This window comes from Spinacia oleracea, chromosome 6 (genome assembly GCF_020520425.1).
Source record: "Spinacia oleracea cultivar Varoflay chromosome 6, BTI_SOV_V1, whole genome shotgun sequence".
Classification (NCBI taxonomy): Eukaryota; Viridiplantae; Streptophyta; class Magnoliopsida; order Caryophyllales; family Amaranthaceae; genus Spinacia; species Spinacia oleracea.
The window spans coordinates 106,266,950-106,285,841 of record NC_079492.1 but is presented as its reverse complement, the minus strand read 5'-3'; the positions used below and the strand labels follow the sequence as shown (position 1 = coordinate 106,285,841).

Below are 18,892 nucleotides of genomic sequence, written 5' to 3'. Positions count from 1 at the left end.
CCATGTTCATGCAATTTAGATTATGAAAATAATAAGGGGCTCGTGATACCACTGTTAGGTTATGATACATATGACAATTCATAAATCATGCGGAAAAACCATAAACCCAGGAAAACATATTATTTACACATAATCATTTAGCATAGATTAGATGCATACTCTTTGTTGCGTGCCTTCCCTAGCTGCGCCCGAACCGAACAAGAACAAGTCTTTAGGACTCCAAGTGTCGTCCCTCCGTAGATAGTCCACAGCACGTCCGGATCCGCCTTAAGATTGACCAACTAGAATCGCCCTTAAGGTACTATTATTTTCGGCACTTTATAGGCAAATGTGTGACTGAATTTTTCTCTCAAAAACTCACTTTGAATACTTTGAAACTTGTGTTATAAATTGTGAGCCCTAGCCTCATATTTATAGCGGTATGGAAAGGGAATCGAAATCCTATTCAGATACAAATTAATTAAACCTAGAATCCTACAAGAACTCTAATTTAATTAATTTATCAAATAGAATTAGGAATTTAATCATTAACCGAACTCTGCATGTTTTAGGAAACGTGCACGAACACAAACACTTGCACACACACGCACGGCAGCCACGATGGGCCCCATGCGTGCGCGCGAGCAGCAGCCCACTCAGCGCCCGCGCGCTGCGCGCGCTGTGCGCGCTGCGCGCTGCGCGCAGCCTGCTGGGCCTGGCCTTGCGCTGGGCCTGGCGTGGCTGTTTGTGCGGCGCGCTTGGCTTGCTGGGCGATGGCCTGGCTTCGTGCTGGGCCTCGTCCGGCAGGCCTCGTACGATGCGCTTCCGATTAAATTTTCCGATTCTGGAATTCATTTCCGATACGAACAATATTTAATATTTCCGATTCCGGAATTAATTTCCGTTTCGAACAAATATTTAATATTTCCGTTTCCGGAATTATTTTCCGATTCCGGTAATATTTCCGATTCTGACAATATTTCCGTTTCCGGCAATATTTCCGATTCTGGTAATATTTCCATTTCCGATAATATTTTCCGATACGTTCCATGTTTCCGTTTCCGGCAACATCTACGACTTGGATAATATTTATATTTCCGATACGATCCATATTTCCGTTTCCGGCAATATCATCGTTTCCGGAGTATTCATTTCTTGCCTGTGACGATCTTAGCTCCCACTGAAACCAAGATCCGTCGGTTCCGAATATTCATAGATGGAGTATTTAATGCCATTAAATACTTGATCCGTTTACGTACTATTTGTGTGACCCTACGGGTTCAGTCAAGAGTAAGCTGTGGATTAATATCATTAATTCCACTTGAACTGAAGCGGCCTCTAGCTAGGCATTCAGCTCACTTGATCTCACTGAATTATTAACTTGTTAATTAATACTGAACCGCATTTATTAGACTTAACATAGAATGCATACTTGGACCAAGGGCATTATGTCCTTCACTTAATTGGTCCTATGTGTATCACACACATATCTCTCTATTGTGAAATAACATTCAAATGTTAATGACTTAGATTTGAGATTATTCATCAATGATGGACCATGGCGAAACTTAGTACATACTGGGTATTAAGATCTATTTACAAAGATCTTATGATATTGTTTTAGATTAAGTAATGGCATTTACTAAATCAGACACAAAAGACTCCATTGGAGATATTCGACCCATATGAATAAATCTAAGTAAAGAATATTTGAACTATGTATAAGCATTTACTAAGTTAAACATCAAAGGATCTAGATTAGATTCTTCACCTATATTATATGTCAAAGAATTTAGCTGGATTCAATATCTACTGAAATTGAATGAGCTAAAGTTACATGAATAGAATTCAATTGAGAATTATTCTGCAAAAGAATTTATCATGTATGATATAATATGAGGATCGCCAAAAATGTATCGTATGGCTTTAGGCATAACGAACATATTCCAATCTCTATTGATCTAAGTGAAGATCAACTAAGATTGAGATCAAGAAAAACTTATGGTACTTGAAAAGGTACATAGGAATAGTTCTTGATTCAAGGAAATAAAGATATGCTAAATATTGATGCTACACGCATAAACACTGGCAAAGGATCAAGCAAGATTCCCTTGGAGTTAACCATTGGCAAGGACGAGCTATAGAACATCGTGTTTTGAAAATGACAACATGGATTGGAGACCATGAGTTGTTGCGTGGGAAATTAAATATTAATTTCTATGTTCTAAGATACAGCTGGAAAGTCTTCTACATATCTGTGAACTACTTGGATAAGTAAATCCAACCAAAGCATCACTAGCAACCTAAACAGTTGAAGTAGAAGTACTTATTGCCTAAGAAGCAATAAAACAGAGTTGTTTGTATTAATGAGTTCTTCATTGAACTTAGGTAGATCACATGTCTACTGACTTGATGATTCTTCATTGAAAAATGCGTAGAACCACTCTTGTAGCTGGACAGACTAGATCACAAAATAAACATACTCAGAAAATCTTATCATCATATCTCGAGAACATTCGAGAAAAGGAGATTAAGATTGGCAAAGCATGATAACTAAACCTATGCAACAAGTGAGAAGCAACACTCACGTTGTAGCACTGGAAATCAAGCATAGCTTTGAATTCCATGAACTGTTTTAAAGATGGGTTTGAGGCCCATGGTTGTAAAACAATGGGGTTGAACATTTATCATATATGAAATGTATTTTCATATTCCATTTAATCTTGGTTTAGTATTAAATGATGAGTCCCTTCAATTTGACAAAATATTCAAGATAGACTGTCAGGACCAGTCCTGTGACTAAGAAATGTCTATCAAGTGAACTTGAATGTCAAAAGTTGAAAATGGTCCCTGGTCGGAGTTTTCTACAAAGATGGACGCATAGAAAACGTTAGACGACTAGAATGCAAGATGACTAGTAGTTCTGTTTCTTGAACTATGTGGACATGGCAATGTCGTAATCATTTGCATAGATACTTACTTTGGGAAGACTAGTATCGGACAGACCTATGAAACTTTACTGTAAGAGATGAAAATCTGTCATAAGTAAATCTCATTAAAATTATTAGACACTAAATCCTCAATACCTGAGTGATTTGAGATTACTTGTTTGAGAACTGGTTACTTTGACGTTGACCAACCGTCGCACCGTAAAAGGAGGCTATAAAGGCAACGCTAAGGTAATCACCTATCAAACGAAGTCTAATCTCAAGATCGCAAGATTGGGATTTTCCTCCCATAAATCGGGATGAGATGCTTAAAAGTTGTACAAGGCCACTCGGAGAGCTAGAAACTGTAAAATGCATGGTCGTGCTCGGATGAATCATAGGCTATGATTATCTGTTCATTTGATCAGTTGAACTCTGAAACCGAGAAACACCTCTAGACATAATAAGGATGACAACTCTTACCTTATGTTCAAGAGCAAGCATCGAGCGACAAAGGAATTAGGAAATGCACACTTGTCCCTAAGGACAAGTGGGAGACTGAAGGAAATAGTGCCCTTGGTCCAAGTATGCATATAATATTAAGTCTAATGAATGCGGTTCAGTATTAATTAACAAGTTAATAATTCAGTGAGATCAAGTGAGCTGAATGTCTAGCTAGAGGCCGCTTCAGTTCAAGTGGAATTAATCCACAACTTACTCTTGACTGAACCCGTAGGGTCACACAAATAGTACGTAAACGGATCAAGTATTTAATGGCACTAAATACTCCATCTATGGATATTCGGAATCGACGGATCTTGGTTTTAGTGGGAGCTGAGATCGTCACAAGCAAGAAATGAATACTCCGGAAACGATGATATTGCCGGAAACGGAAATATGGATCGTATCGGAAATATAAATATTATCCAAGTCGTAGATGTTTCCGGAAACGGAAACATGGTACGTATTGGAAAATATTAATGGAAATGGAATTATTGCCGGAATCGAAAATATTGCCGGAAACGGAAATATTGTCTGAATCGGAAATATTATCGGAATCGGAAAATAATTCCGGAAACGGAAATATTAAATATTTGTTCGAAACGGAAATTAATTCCGGAATCGGAAATGTTAAATATTGTACGTATCGGAAATGAAATCCGGAATCGGGAAATTAATCGGAAGCGCGTCGTACGAATTAGTATCGGACGAGCTTGCTAGACGAAGGCCCAGCACGAAGCCAGGCCCACGTCCAGCAAGAGAAACGCACGCCACAACGCACCAGCCAAGGCCGCGCCAGGCCCACCGCAAGGCAGGCCCAGCGCGCGCCAAGGCTGCGGCAACCTGTGGGCTTCGTGGCAGTGGGCTGGGAGTGCTCGTGGGCTGCGCGCGCGCTCATGGCGCCCCTCATGGGCTGCTGCGCGTGCGTGTGTGTTTGTGTTCACATACGAAACCTAAAGCGTATAGGATTTGTTTAAATGATTAAATTCCTAATCCTAAAAGATAAATTAATTAAATAAGAGTTCTACTAGGATTCTAATTTAATTAATTCGTATCCTAGTTGGATTCCAATTCTCTTTCCATACCCCTATAAATATGTGGCCTGGGTTCACTATTTATAACGAGTTTTGAAGTATTCAAAGTGATTTTTGAGAGCAAAAATTCAGTCACATTCTTGCCCATAATTGCCGAAAATTATAGTACCTTAAGGGTGATTCTAGTTGGTCAATCTTAAGGCGGATCCGGACGTGCTGTGGACTATCTCTGGAGGGACTACACTTAGAGTCCTAAAGACTTGTTCTTGTTCGGTTCGGAGGGCACGCTACTAAGTGTATGCATCTGAATTATGCTAAATGTATATGTGTTAATAATATGTTTCCTGGCTTTATGGTTTTTCCGCATGATTTATGTTTATTCATATGTATCATAACCTAACAGAGATACCTGTGACATCTACGCATACATTTTTCCCTTTGTCCCAAGAGTAGACAAGAAGGTCTGCAGGACGGAGATCTCTCCCTTCCTCAGACAGAAATCCCAGAGGCACCTCCTTCTGCACAACAACAGCCTGCGAACAAATATCCCCTAACACATCTCGAACCAAGTTATGGCGGAATTTCAAGCCAACATTATTATTATTATTATTATTGTTGTTGTTGTTGTTGTTGTTGTTGTTGTTGTTGTTGTTGTTGTTGTTGTTGTTGTTGTTGTTGGGGAATACAGTTAAACATAATAACATGTGCGGAACAATCCCCAAAGCCAGGAAACATGTATAAAGCACAGATTAAGCAAACTTACATTCGAAGCGTGTTTTCCACAATAATCTGTCAACGAACACGAACAAAGAACTCCACTTGTCGTTCCTTTACTTGGTTCACCGACACGATCAGATCCGTCTTGATTATCGTAGCTTAGACAATCGATCAAGAGATTTGCTTTTTGGGATGAACACACTATGGAGGCACAGAGAGAATTAGGGTTCTCTGTTTTCTCCTAGGGTTGTGTGTAATCTGAATTGTGATTGCCTTAGTTGGAAATTAGGTCATAAGGTTATTTACATAACCTTAATGAACCGACCAAGCCCGTAGGCAAGGCCGGCCAACAAACCCGCGCAGCATCACACTGACACGCGCAGCGAGCTGGGCCGTGGGCCGCGCTGCTGCTGCTGTGTCGTGCTCTTGGCCCGCGCGCGCACACAGCTGCTCGGCCATGGGCCAGCGCTGTTGTTTCGCCTTGCTTGCTTGCCTAGCGCGCGCGCCCATGGGCCTTGAGTGCTTCGTGCACTCGGCTCGTGGGCCGCTCCTTGTATCCGCGTTTAATATATTTCCGATATATTATTTATCGTTTCGTATACGACGAATCACCGTCGTACGATACGATTTATTCGTTTCGCCTAGCTTATGAATATTCGCGATACGATATACGATTCCGATGCAAGGTCGTATCGTATAATATGTTTCCAACTTAAATCCCGAAAAGCTATTAAATGAATTTCCTATTCATTTAATCCGGTGATCTGTTACGTGTCATTGGTGTGACCTTGTAGGTTCAGTCAAGAGTAAGTTGTGAGTTCAATATCCATTAGAACTCACTGATCGGAAGCATTGCTCCAGCTAGCTGCTCCGATCACTTGATCTCACTGAATTAATTGTTCGCAATTATTCTGAACCTTGGTATTAGACTTAATGCACCTTGGGTGAATGACATATTTCCTTCAATCTCCCACTTGTCATTTAGACAAGTGTGCATCCACATTCCTTTGTCACTTAGTGTTACTTACTGAACATAAGGTAAGATCCAAGTCATCCTTATTAGGTCCAGAAGTGTTTCTCGGATTACAGAGTTCAACTGTCAAACTTTTGCAGAAGGTTAAGCCTAACCATTCTGAGCACGGCCATGCATTTTACAGTATCTAACTCTCCGAGAGGCCTTGTTACACAACAACACCATATCCTATCAAAGATAGGAGGACAATCCATTCTTGCAATCTATGAACACTCACTTTGATTCATAGTACGCCCAATAACTGCTTTTATAGCCTCCTTTTACGGTACGGCGTTTAGCTAGTATCAAAGCGAACTAATTCTCAAACGAGCAAACATAATCGCTCATGTTCTGAGGAACGGTTTCTAATCACCATTAATGAGAACTACCTATGACATGACTTTAATCTCTTAAAGTGTTCTCATGGTCAATCCGATACAAGATCCAATAAGTATCTATGCAAAAGATTCTGACATCCAGTCACTCTAGTTCAAGAAACGGAACTAAGTAATCTACTTGCAATCTAATCTTCATTAGTCATTGGTCGTCCACCTTTCAATGACCTGGATTAGGGATCCTTTGTGACTTCAATATTCAAGTTCACTTATGGGTGTTTCTTTGCCAAAGAATCCATCTTGACATCCCATTTGAATGATTTGAATCACATGGACTTATCATTTAATTCTAAACCACAATTAAATGAATATGAAATAATAAATTTCATAAATATGAAATGGTTAAACCAATTGTTTTAAAAGTAGATCTAACAGATGTTCTAAAACAATACTTAGAAAATCAAAGCCATTCTCCAACATGCTTGATTCCCATTGTTGCTACATGTGCGTTGTGTTTCACTTGTGGCAACGGTTTAGTCAATGGATCCACGACGTTGTCGTCAGTTCCAACCTTGCAAATCTCGATTTCCTTTCTTTCAACGATCTCTCGAAGTATGTGAAATCGCCGCAGTACGTGCTTGGACTTCTGGTGGCTCCTAGGCTCCTTTGCCTGGGCAATGGCTCCGCTATTGTCACAATACAAAGCCACTGGTCCTTTAATGGAGGGGACAACACCAAGTTCTTCGATGAACTTCCGAATCCAAACAGCTTCCTTTGCTGCTTCTGAGGCAGCAATGTACTCGGCTTCAGTTGTAGAATCCGCAATAGTGCTTTGCTTAGCACTTTTCCAGCTTACTGCTCCGCCGTTGAGGCAGAACACAAACCCAGACTGTGATCTGAAATCATCTCTGTCGGTTTGAAAGCTTGCGTCCGTATAGCCCTTAACAATCAACTCATCTGTACCACCATAAACCAGAAACTGGTCCTTAGTCCTTTTCAGGTACTTTAGGATGTTCTTGGCAGCAGTCCAATGCGCCTCACCTGGTTCTGACTGGTACCTGCTCATTGCACTGAGTGCGAACGAAACATCCGGCCTTGTACAAATCATAGCATACATGATGGATCCAATAGCCGAAGCGTATGGAATTCCACTCATTTTTCTACGCTCATCAGATGTTTTGGGACACTGATTCTTGCTTAGATATACACCATGTGACATGGGTAGATGGCCCCTCTTGGCTTCCATCATATTGAACCTAGATAGCACTTTGTCAATGTAAGTGCTTTGGCTTAGTCCAATCATCCTTTTAGATCTATCCCTATAGATCTTGATGCCCAATATGTACTGTGCCTCTCCTAAGTCCTTCATTGAGAAACACTTCCCGAGCCAAGTCTTTACAGACTCCAACATAGGAATGTCGTTTCCAATAAGCAGTATGTCGTCAACATACAAGACTAGGAATGCAATTTTACTCCCACTGACCTTCTTGTATACACATGATTCGTCCTGATTCTTGATGAAGCCAAACTTATTGACTGCTTCATCAAATCGTTTATTCCAACTCCTTGATGCCTGCTTTAGTCCGTAGATGGACTTCTTAAGCTTGCATACCTTTCCTTGGTTCTTTTGATCGACAAAACCCTCCGGCTGTGTTATGAACAAAGTCTCTTCAAGAACACCGTTCAAGAAGGCAGTTTTGACATCCATTTGCCATATTTCATAGTCATGAAAAGCGGCAATCGCAAGGATTATCCGAATAGACTTAAGCATCGCGACTGGAGAAAAGGTTTCATCGTAGTCAACGCCGTGAACTTGCATGTAACCTTTTGCTACCAATATAGCCTTGTATATGTATACAATTCCATCTTTGTCTTTCTTCAATTTGAAGACCCATTTGCTTCCGATAGGTGTGAACCCATCCGACAAATCAACCAAATCCCAGACTTGATTTTCAGACATGGAGTCTATTTCAGATTGCATGGCCTCTAACCATTCAATGGAGCTTGGTCTCGTCATAGCTTGCTTGTAAGTCAAAGGTTCATCACTATCCAATATGAGAACGTCTAAGTTTTCAGTCAAGAGGACGCCTGTCCATCTGTCCGGCTGAAAAATAGTTCTATTTGACCTACGAGGGGCAACAACGTTTTGAGGAACTACTCCCACTGGCTCTTCTAAAGACCTTGGAGGTTCATCAACTTGAACTGCTTCTAAAGAGTTCTGAGTTCGTTGTTCGTCTCGAATCTCTTCGAGGTCTATTATTCTCCCACTTGTCAATTTGGAAATATGATTTCTTTCCAAAAAGACACCGTCACGAGCAACGAATACCTTGTTGTCTGACTTAATGTAGAAGTAATACCCCATAGTTTCCTTTGGATACCCAACGAAGAAACATTTGTTAGATTTAGGTTGTAGCTTGTCCGAAATTAATCGCTTGACATATGCTTCGCAACCCCAAATCTTCAGAAAAGACAACTTTGGAAGTTTCCCAGTCCATAATTCGTATGGAGTCTTTTCAACAGCTTTTGACGGAGCACGATTCAGTGTGAGTGCTGCAGTTTGCAACGCATGTCCCCAGAACTGTAAAGGAAGTTCGGCCTGACCCATCATTGACCTGACCATATCGAGTAAGGTCCTGTTTCTCCGTTCCGACACTCCATTCCATTGAGGTGTCCCCGGAGCAGTCAATTCAGAAAGAATACCGCATTCTTTTAGATGGTCATTAAACTCGTGGCTAAGATATTCACCTCCTCGATCCGATCTTAGAGCTTTGATTTTCTTGCCATGTTGATTCTCTACTTCATTTTGAAATTATCGGAATTTCTCAAACGATTCAGACTTGTGCTTCATTAAGTAAATATAGCCATATCTACTGAAGTCGTCCGTAAACGTTATGAAATAGTTGAACTCACCTCTAGCTTTCGTACTCATAGGCCCACATACGTCCGTATGTATTAGCCCTAGTAGTTCGCTTGCTCTTTCTCCCACCTTTGAGAAAGGTTGCTTTGTCATTTTGCCAAGTAAACAAGATTCGCATTGATCAATCTTTTCTAAGTCGAATGATTCTAGAATTCCTTTCCGTTGAAGTAATTCCATGGGCTTTATGTTTATATGGCCTAATCGAAAATGCCACAGAAATGTGAGATTCGAATCACCAGTTTTAGCCTTTTTGGTATTTATGTTATAAATGTGTTTGCTCGTATCTAGCACATAAAGACCGTTTTCTTGTTGTGCTGAACCATAAAACATTCCATTCAAAGCGAAAGAACAACTATTGTCTTTAAATTGAAAACTAAAACCTTTTGAATCCAAACTTGAAACGGAAATAATGTTTCTGGTGATACTAGGAACATAGTAACAGTTTTCTAGTTCTAAAACAAACCCACTAGGCAAAGAAATAAAATAAGATCCTACGGCTAATGCAGCAATCCGTGCTCCATTTCCCACGCGTAGATCCATCTCGCCTTTATCCAGCTTTCTACTTCTCCTTAGTCCCTGTGGATTGGAACATAAGTGTGAGCCACAACCAGTATCTAATACCCAAGAAGTAGAATTCGCTAGATTACAATGTATAACATACATACCTGAAGGAGAAGCAACGTTTCCGTCCTTCTTCTCTTCCTTTAGTTTGGGGCAATCTCGCTTGTAATGACCAATTTCATTACAGTTGAAGCATTGCGATGTGGAAGGAGAAGCATTCCTCTTCATCTTGCTCTTAGAAGGCGCCAGATGCCCTCCGGGAGTGGACGAAGATGCAGCCTTGCTTTTCTTCCCCTTGCCTATTTTCTTGAATTTAGTGCACCTCACATTCAAAGGGTCTTGATTGAACTTAAGGATTTTCTCGCATTTCATGAGTAATAATTCCACAAGTTCAGAGAATGTGCTCTCTTTCTGATGAAAGAGATAGTGCATCTTAAAACCCTCATAATCCTTATGAAGAGAATTCAACACTAGTGCAATAGCTACCGACTCTTTGATGGAACCACCAAGTCTCTCAATTGTGAAAAATAATCCAGACATCATATCCACATGAGACCGAATTGCACTAGTGGAAAAAGGGTCATTTGCATCGCACTTTTAAGCACATTTGCGTCGCACATCGTGCGTGGCAAAAGCTCTCGACGCAAATGACTAAAAGTCATTTGCGTCGCACATTTATGCGACGCAAATGAACCTTATTTGCGTCGCACAATTAGCTAATGTGCGACGCAAATAACTTTTCAGGCATGGTGCTGAAAAGTCATTTGCAACGCACATTAGCTAAATGTGCGACGCAAATGACTTTTCAATATGTTAAAAAAAATGTCATTTGCAACGCACATTAGCTAAATGTGCGACGCAAATGACTTTTCAATATGTTAAAAAAAATGTCATTTGCAACGCACATTAGCTAAATGTGCGACGCAAATGACTTTTCAATATGTTAAAAAAAATGTCATTTGCGTCGCAGATTAGCTAAAGTGCGACGCAAATGACTTTTGGATATTCTAAAAAAAATGAGCTGCTGATTTTATTTAATCCATAGATTAAATAAAATAAGCAGCTTTCAGTACTAGTATATTCAGAGCATAAAAATAAAAGTAAACTAGGTGAAAATTTTGACAATATTTCCTTTGTAATTTGACCCTCCCCAATACCGGGAATGTTATAATACATTAATATATACCTGTCAAAACAGTTTACAACCCAATAAAAGGCAAATTCACCATAGATCAACCAACATGTTGATAACCTAACTACACTTTAAACATAAAAGTTTAAGTAAATATTACAATAAACTAGCTAAATATCGACATTGCTCATAATGTAATCAGCCCAAAGAAAACAAACAAAAATAGCAGAACAATCACATTCTTAGCAACAAAGGCAATACATATTCACCCTTATTAAGAAAAGAAAAACATTAGAGTTGCATAACCCCAAACCTACTCTCAACAGGAGGTATAATAGTCTGCTAGTCTTGCTACCATTTGCAGTTTGAATTGCATTCAGAACAATTATATTCATATAAGGAAACAATAATTAAACCTCAATTATATGGGAACATTTCAGAAAAAGTAATAAACGCTAGCAAGAATTGGGGAATCAACCACAGAACATTAAAATTTGAACTTAGACCTCACAATAATCAAACACACGAGCTGTTATTTATTGTATGCACAAAATGGCAATGTGAAAAACATGTATCATTGGATAAGCAACTGAACATTTCAAACATAAGACATCCAAGGTGAGCAAGGGTGAAACCTGTAATCAGGTCTAAAGTCATGTCCCCATTTTGAAACACAATGTACTTCATCGATGGCAAATAAAGCTATTCCACGGTTCTCCGCAAGCCTCTGAAGTGGACTTATTAGTATGCATTATACACCTCATCAGACAGTGAAAGCTGACATCATACAGTCCCAAGTGACAACATCAGGGCATTTAGAAACAATTCAAACTACAAGCAATACCAGATGATGTACAAATGTGTTCACCTAAGCAGTGTTTCGAGGCAAACGTATACAACGGAATACATGCCGTTCATTGCTTTCTTCTCAACGGTGTTATCTGGTTGTCCTGATCCAAGGAAACATGCAGAGATGCCATGTTTTGATAGCTTTAAGCACTGGTCATGCATCAAGCTTATCAATGGAGAAATCACGACCACGACCTTCCTTGTCAAAAGCGCAGGTAGCTGAAAGCACAGAGATTTCCCTGTAGAAACATTAAAGCCTCAAAAACATTGACACAGTATATACATTGTACAAAGGATTCAAGAAGAAATGCACAGAAAAGGGAGAATAAGAATCAGAAAATAAATACCAGACCATGTTGCTGCAAGAACAAGACAGTCTTGCTGAGAAAACCAAGCACCAAGAGCTTCCATTTGAAAACTTTTCAACCCGGAGTACCCAAAATGTTTACGCAGCAGGCTGTTGGCTTTCTGGTCCCAGTCTGGTCCAAGTTCTACATCCTCTACTGTTCTATGGGCTGAGTTCAGACTGTAAGATGTCAGCGAAGATTTCTTCAAGGTTCCAAAAGACTAAATTAGTTGTTTTTTCTGTCATATATGTGGCATATGTGTGTCTATTAAGTTCTTGCTTCTACTGCAGGGTTGCCTAGCAATCATGGTAGACAAAGAAAAAAATCCAAAGGTAAATCTTACTGAATTTTTTCAACTGGATGGACTATATGTTTCATGATATTGTCTTAGCTAGTTAATGAATCTCTTTTAAGAGTTCGACATAATCAAAATCCTAAAATCAAAATCAAAATCTAGGGTTCAAACAATCAAAATTTAGATTCATCTGAAATCAAAATCCTAAAATCAAAATCAAAATCCTAAACAGATTCGACATAATCAATAACAAACTACAACATCTGAAATCAAAATCCTAAAATGAAGAGTTCAAACAATCGTAAAATAAATACTCAAAATCACCAACTAACTAACATAATTAAGCCCTAGATTCATCAAAACAATATGAAAAAGTTGCAAAATTAATTAAACATGGAAATCACGGTAGGGAGAGAGAAAATACCTTTAGATCGAAACAAGGTATTCAAGGTCGGTGGCGATAAAAACCGAAACTCCAGCACCAACACTTCGGCGTTGTTATGGCGGTGTAACTCGGGACCAACTCGGTCTGAGTCGACTCAACAGATTCCCCAAAAACTCAGCCCCACTTCCACCGCACCCAGATGAGTCGCCGCCGAGTCATCCACCTCAGAGCTGGAGTTTGCAGAGAATGCGGCTTGAAATCCGGCTGAAGACGTCATCGCTTTCAGATCTGGGTTTGCCTCCTTCGTATTCGCTAAGCTTGAATTTTAAAACAAATTTGAGATATTGGGATGATTTGGTGAGAGGAGACTTTGAAGGGAAAGCTCGATACTGATTCTGAAGGAGAGACAGAGAAGCTTTGGAATTTCAACAATGGAGATCTGGAAATTATGAGAGAGAAAGAGTTTGGGGAGGCAGGAAATGTATGAGGGAGAAAGGGAATGGGAGCAGGGCGTCGCACCAAATTAAAAAAGAAAAGGAAAAGGTAATAATTAAATTTTAATTAGAAACCGAAAATTTTTTACCTCCTTTGCGTCGCCGATTAGTAAATCTGCGACGCAGATGACTCTAAGAGTCATCTGCGTCGCAGATTAGTAATTCTGCGACGCAAAGGAGGTAATATTTTGCGTCGCATTATTATTAATCTGCGACGCAAATGACTTTAAGAACATCTTAGAGTCATCTGCGTCGCAGATTAGTAATTCTGCGACGCAAATGACTAATTTTAATGCTTAAAACTGTCAATTGCGTCACATGTTTAAATGTGCGAGGCAAATATGGTGATGCAAATGATTGTTTTTCCACTAGTGTTGATGTGTTTTTGTCCATCTTGACAGAGTAGATGCGCCTTTGTGCCTCCAGAAGTTCGACTTCTAGGCACGACTTGCGTGGGTTTATGAGCTTGAGATTGCTCATCGAATTAGCCAATTCGTCAACCCCATTGCCACCAGTTTGGCACAAGGGTCGAAAACCCGCACACTTATCCTCGAGGCTACTTAGGAGAGCTTGAGGTTCAAAAGTAATGAACCTCCCTCTCCAACTCTCAGGGATAGACTTAAGGATGAATTCCGTGACAAGGTACTTGTGAAGTGCCCAACTTCTGTACCTTTCAGGAGTCATGCCTCGCGCATCATAGCTAGGGAAAGGTTGTTCAATGACATAATGTATGCCATTAACTTTCAAAACTTCAACAAGTTTCCTTTTCCATTCAAGAAAATTAGTCAAGTCTAACTCGACATCCAGAATTTCAGATGATATGATTGTTGTTATGTTTGCGACCATTTTGATTACTACAATCGAAAAGAATTTGCAATAAATAACCATTCATACAATTCAATAACTTTGAAATAAAAGCAAAAGCATGCAATCATTAAAGCTATTAAAACATTTCATTCATGCAAAAAGCAAAAAACATGGTGTGAAATGAATGAAACGATTCCAAGACCCCAAAAGTCCTAAATCCTTAAGCAGCTTTAGCATGTCTTAAGTATTTTAAGATTTTAGGTAAGCAAACCCTATTGCTAGTAATCTCCAAATTACTCTTGGTTAATAAATTAATGCCATAATTTATCCCATTGCCACAACTTAATGCCATTGTTGTTTGAGTTATAACCACAATCAACGTGCTCCTTTAGGACGCCTTACCATCTAAGTCAACTAAAATAGCACCTCGCTTTAGCGTAAACCTACTATCTTAGATCCCTATAGATTTTTGTAAGTGTTGATTTGGAAGGCAATTTTAAAACTCAATATTACTTGGACCTAGTTGTTTCTATGTTGGTTCGATTATTTAGTGAACTTTAAACTAATCGATTCATAGGAAACAACCTGTTCATGCAAAGCATACATATATTCATACATTCATGCATAATATATATATATTAAATTGCATAAATAATTGGTGATCTAGTATGGCCCAAAACTTCTTGTCTTGAAGCATCCAATCTTCATCATCTCCTTGTTAGCTTGGCATCGTCTTGAATCTTCGTTCAAATGCTAACTTAAAGTTCTAAACTTAGAAATACTTGAAAATAATAAATTACATCAAAATTTCCATGGTACGCAGACCATATTTAAAACTTTACATTCAAAGATAGAACGGTGCGCAGACCGTATTTAACTATCCTAAATTTGGCCATACTAGTCACTTGGAGTACCTGCATTGCATAAAATATATATTCTATGCATTCTACCATTCGTATGCTAAAACGAATGGCCCATGTTAATATGCAAGTATTTACGTGAATTAATTAAAATTCACGTTCACATAAACGCGTCCTAAAAGATCAATCAATTTCCAAATTATTAATCCTTAGACTTTATTCTAATTAAAATTGAATTTAATTAAAATAATGTGACCTACGAAATAATTAAAATAATTATTTCATTTTAATTTCATTTAGTGGCTCCCACTCAAACCAATAATTATTCTGGATAATTAATTATGAAATATTAAATTAAAACTCGCGGCCCGGCCCAAGCAAATAAAATATTAAATTAAAATCCCGCTAGCCCAAATTAATGCAAATACACGAAGCACAACTAATTAAATGATTTAAAAAAAAATTAATCAAACGGCCTAGGCTTGCGCCTAGCCCGTCGTGCGAGAGGCCCAAGAGCACACGAGCATTGCCCGCGCGCGCCCAGCCCATCGCACCGCATAGCATGCCATCGCTCGCCCATCGCTCGCGCGCCATGCCTCGCCCACACGCGTCGCGCGCCATGCCTTGCGCATGCGCATCGCGTATCCGCAACCTAGCTGCCCTGCGTTGCGTGTGTGTTGTGCATCGTGGGCGCTCGACGTCGCAAGCATCGCGCTTCGCTTCGTCGCAGCCCCGCAGGCATCGCCCGCCCCTGCCTTGCCTAGCGCGCACGAGGCACGCAGCTCGTGTTGCTGCCCGTGTCACATGGCACGGCTCCGCATAATGGCCTCGTATGGCTCGACGAGCCATACTTCCATCATGCCCATGTTCGTATTTTTGGTTCGTAAAACGGACCAACCTAATTAAAATTAAATTTTAATTCACGAACTTGCATTAATTTTATTTTTTCAAAAAGTTACGATTTAATTTTTCGAAAAACAACGATTTTTAACGATTTAATAAACTTTAACGACAATCCAATTTCGTAAAATTAATAAATCAAGGGCTAACAATATTCAAACTTTTAAGAACGATCGAATCAACTTTAAAATTTGAACCTTTAATTAATAAAATCCGAAATTTTACATCGTTCATAAATTAAACAATTAAATTTCAGATTATTAATAAATTGGTTTAAGTGCGATTAAAATTAACGAAACCATTCAAAATTTTAATCCAATAATTTATAAAATTTGCCACTGACCCATGAAATTATATCCCCTTTCCCAATTAACCGAATTATTAATCCATAATTAATTACAAATCAATTAGGGTTGTAAATTTTACGAATTGGGGAAAGGCAAAATTAGGGTTTATACTTATCGAAAAAAATCTGAAAGTTTTACCATAGATCAAGCATGTACCCAGAAACATTGTGTCAAAATTTCAAGCAATTCCGAGTAGTTTAGCTTGACCTTTTAATTGAATTACTGTCCGACACAATTAATTTTTAATGAAAAATTAACAAAAACGCCCAAAAACTGATGCGTCGAGGCATGTTTTCGCAATTCTATTCTCATGATTTGATCTTAGAAAATCGTTTTCCATCAGATTAGGGTTTTAAAAATCGAAAAAGCGAATATTTTTGATTTCGGAACTGCCAATTTCGCAATTAATCCCATAATTCGAAAAAAATCCGAAAAATCAACAAAAATTCCAAAAATTTCGACAATGCAAAAACAATAATAATCTTGCTAATTCATGCTTTGAATACATAAGGCTCATGATACCACTGTGGGGGAATACAGTTAAATATAATAACATGTGCGGAACAATCCCTAAAGCCAGGAAACATGTATAAAGCACAGATTAAGAAAACTTACATTCGAAGCGTGTTTTCCACAATAATCTGTCAACGAACACGAACAAAGAACTCCACTTGTTGTTCCTCTACTTGGTTCACCGACACGATCAGATCCGTCTTGATTATCATAGCTTAGACAATCGATCAAGAGATTTGCTTTTTGGGATGAACACACTATGGAGGCACAGAGAGAATTAGGGTTCTCTGTTTTCTCCTAGGGTTGTGTGTAATCTGAATTGTGATTGCCTTAGTTGGAAATTAGGTCATAAGGTTATTTACATAACCTTAATGAACCGACCAAGCCCGTAGGCAAGGCCGGCCAGCAAACCCGCGCAGCATCACACGGACACGCGCAGCGAGCTGGGCCGTGGGCCGCACTGCTGCTGCTGTGTCGTGCTCTTGGCCCGCGCGCGCACACAGCTGCTCGGCCATGGGCCAGCGCTGTTGTGTCGCCTTGCTTGCTTGCCTAGCGCGCGCCCCCATGGGCCTTGAGTGCTTCGTGCACTCGGCTCGTGGGCCGCTCCTCGTATCCGCGTTTAATATATTTCCGATATATTATTTATCGTTTCGTATACAACGAATCACCGTCGTATGATACGATTTATTCGTTTCGCCTAGCTTACGAATATTTGCGATACGATATACGATTCCGATGCAAGGTCGTATCGTATAATACGTTTCCAACTTAAATCCTGAAAAGCTATTAAATGAATTTCCGATTCATTTAACCCGGTGATCTGTTACGTGTCATTGGTGTGACCTTGTAGGTTCAGTCAAGAGTAAGTTGTGATCGAGTTCAATATCCATTAGAACTCACTGATCGGAAGCATTGCTCCAGCTAGCTGTTCCGATCACTTGATCTCACTGAATTAATTGTTCGTAATTAATCAGAACCTTGGTATTAGACTTAATGCACCTTGGGTGAAGGACATATTTCCTTCAGTTGTTGTTGTTGTTAGTCGTTATCTTTGCCACTGGCTTTGCCTCGATCCACTTTGTGAAATAGTCGACTGCCACAATTAGGAACTCACGCCCTCTTGTTGCCAATGGAAATGGTCCCACGATATCCATTCCCCATTGCGCGAACAGAATCAGACTTAAGATAGGCATTAAGTCATTTGCAGGTAAGTTGATGATTGCGGAGAATTTCTCGCACTAGTCACATTTCTTGACGTACTTTTCGGCGTCTTTTAACATTGTTGGCCAGTAATAGCCCTGTGTTTGGAAGACCAAAGCTAAAGATTTTCAGTCGGCATGATTTCCACAAGTTCCTTCATGCATTTCTTTAATTAGTCGGGCGGACTCATATGCCGTTAGGCATCTTAGGAAAGGCATACTTAATGATTTCTTGTATAGCCTTCCCCCAAAAAATAACGCACCATACCGCGTCTCTTTTAACTTTTTTGGCTTCTGCCAGATCCGTCGGTAGCACACCACTTTACTTGTACGCCTGAATGTAATCAAACCATTCCGGGTGTCCTTTTATGATCATGATTTCTTTCATCTTCAACTATGTTATTCGTTGGTTCATGACCTCCATCACGAGCGTTCGTTTTAAGTCGGTAATGTTGAAACTCGCTAACTTTGACAGTGCGTTTGCCAGCGTATTTTATGCTCTAGGCACCAGGTTGATATTGAATTTTTCTAGTTGTGCTACCACTTAAACTGACTGGCCACTAGCGGTGAATATGTTGTTAGAGTTACCCTTTTGGCGTCGGCCGCCCAACACATTTGGATACCGGCTATTTCCGCCTCGTACTCTGCCTCATTGTTTGACGCTGCAAACTTTATGGCATACTAAAAAATTTCCCTTCTCGGGAGGTCATAATTATTCCAGCTCTACTGTTGGTCTGCGCTGTTGATCCATCCACTGAGACTTTCCATGTTTCAGCTTGTA

The 18,892-nt window shown here is 39.6% G+C and overlaps 1 protein-coding gene across 3 annotated transcripts; it reads right to left on the bottom strand.

The window, feature by feature from the left end:
• Positions 1-11,755: 11,755 nt before the first annotated feature.
• LOC110778353 (ATP-dependent DNA helicase Q-like SIM) lies at positions 11,756-13,829 on the bottom strand. Of its 3 annotated transcripts, none has more exons than XM_056833791.1 (4): positions 13,031-13,829; positions 12,312-12,490; positions 11,984-12,203; positions 11,756-11,892 (listed from the first exon to the last, which is right to left on the bottom strand). In XM_056833791.1, exons 2-4 carry the CDS (start codon positions 12,373-12,375, stop codon positions 11,799-11,801), a joined length of 378 nt encoding a protein of 125 aa, XP_056689769.1. In that variant the 5' UTR covers positions 12,376-12,490; positions 13,031-13,829; the 3' UTR covers positions 11,756-11,798. The 3 variants fall into 3 exon arrangements, with proteins under 3 accessions (XP_056689769.1, XP_056689768.1, XP_056689767.1); XM_056833790.1 differs by having other exon boundaries at positions 12,312-12,479; positions 13,031-13,828; XM_056833789.1 differs by having other exon boundaries at positions 12,312-12,607; positions 13,031-13,826.
• Positions 13,830-18,892: the final 5,063 nt, after the last annotated feature.

What these genes read in the sequence shown, in the direction of transcription:
- LOC110778353 (XM_056833791.1), bottom strand. Translation starts at nt 12,375, where the DNA reads ATGGAAGCTCTTGGTGCTTGGTTTTCTCAGCAAGACTGTCTTGTTCTT. An exon ending in TCTTGCAGCAACATGGTCTG is followed by an intron (nt 12,204 to 12,311) that starts GTATTTATTTTC and finishes ATGTTTCTACAG; the next exon opens with GGAAATCTCTGTGCTTTCAG. An exon ending in TGCCTCGAAACACTGCTTAG is followed by an intron (nt 11,893 to 11,983) that starts GTGAACACATTT and finishes GTATGATGTCAG; the next exon opens with CTTTCACTGTCTGATGAGGT.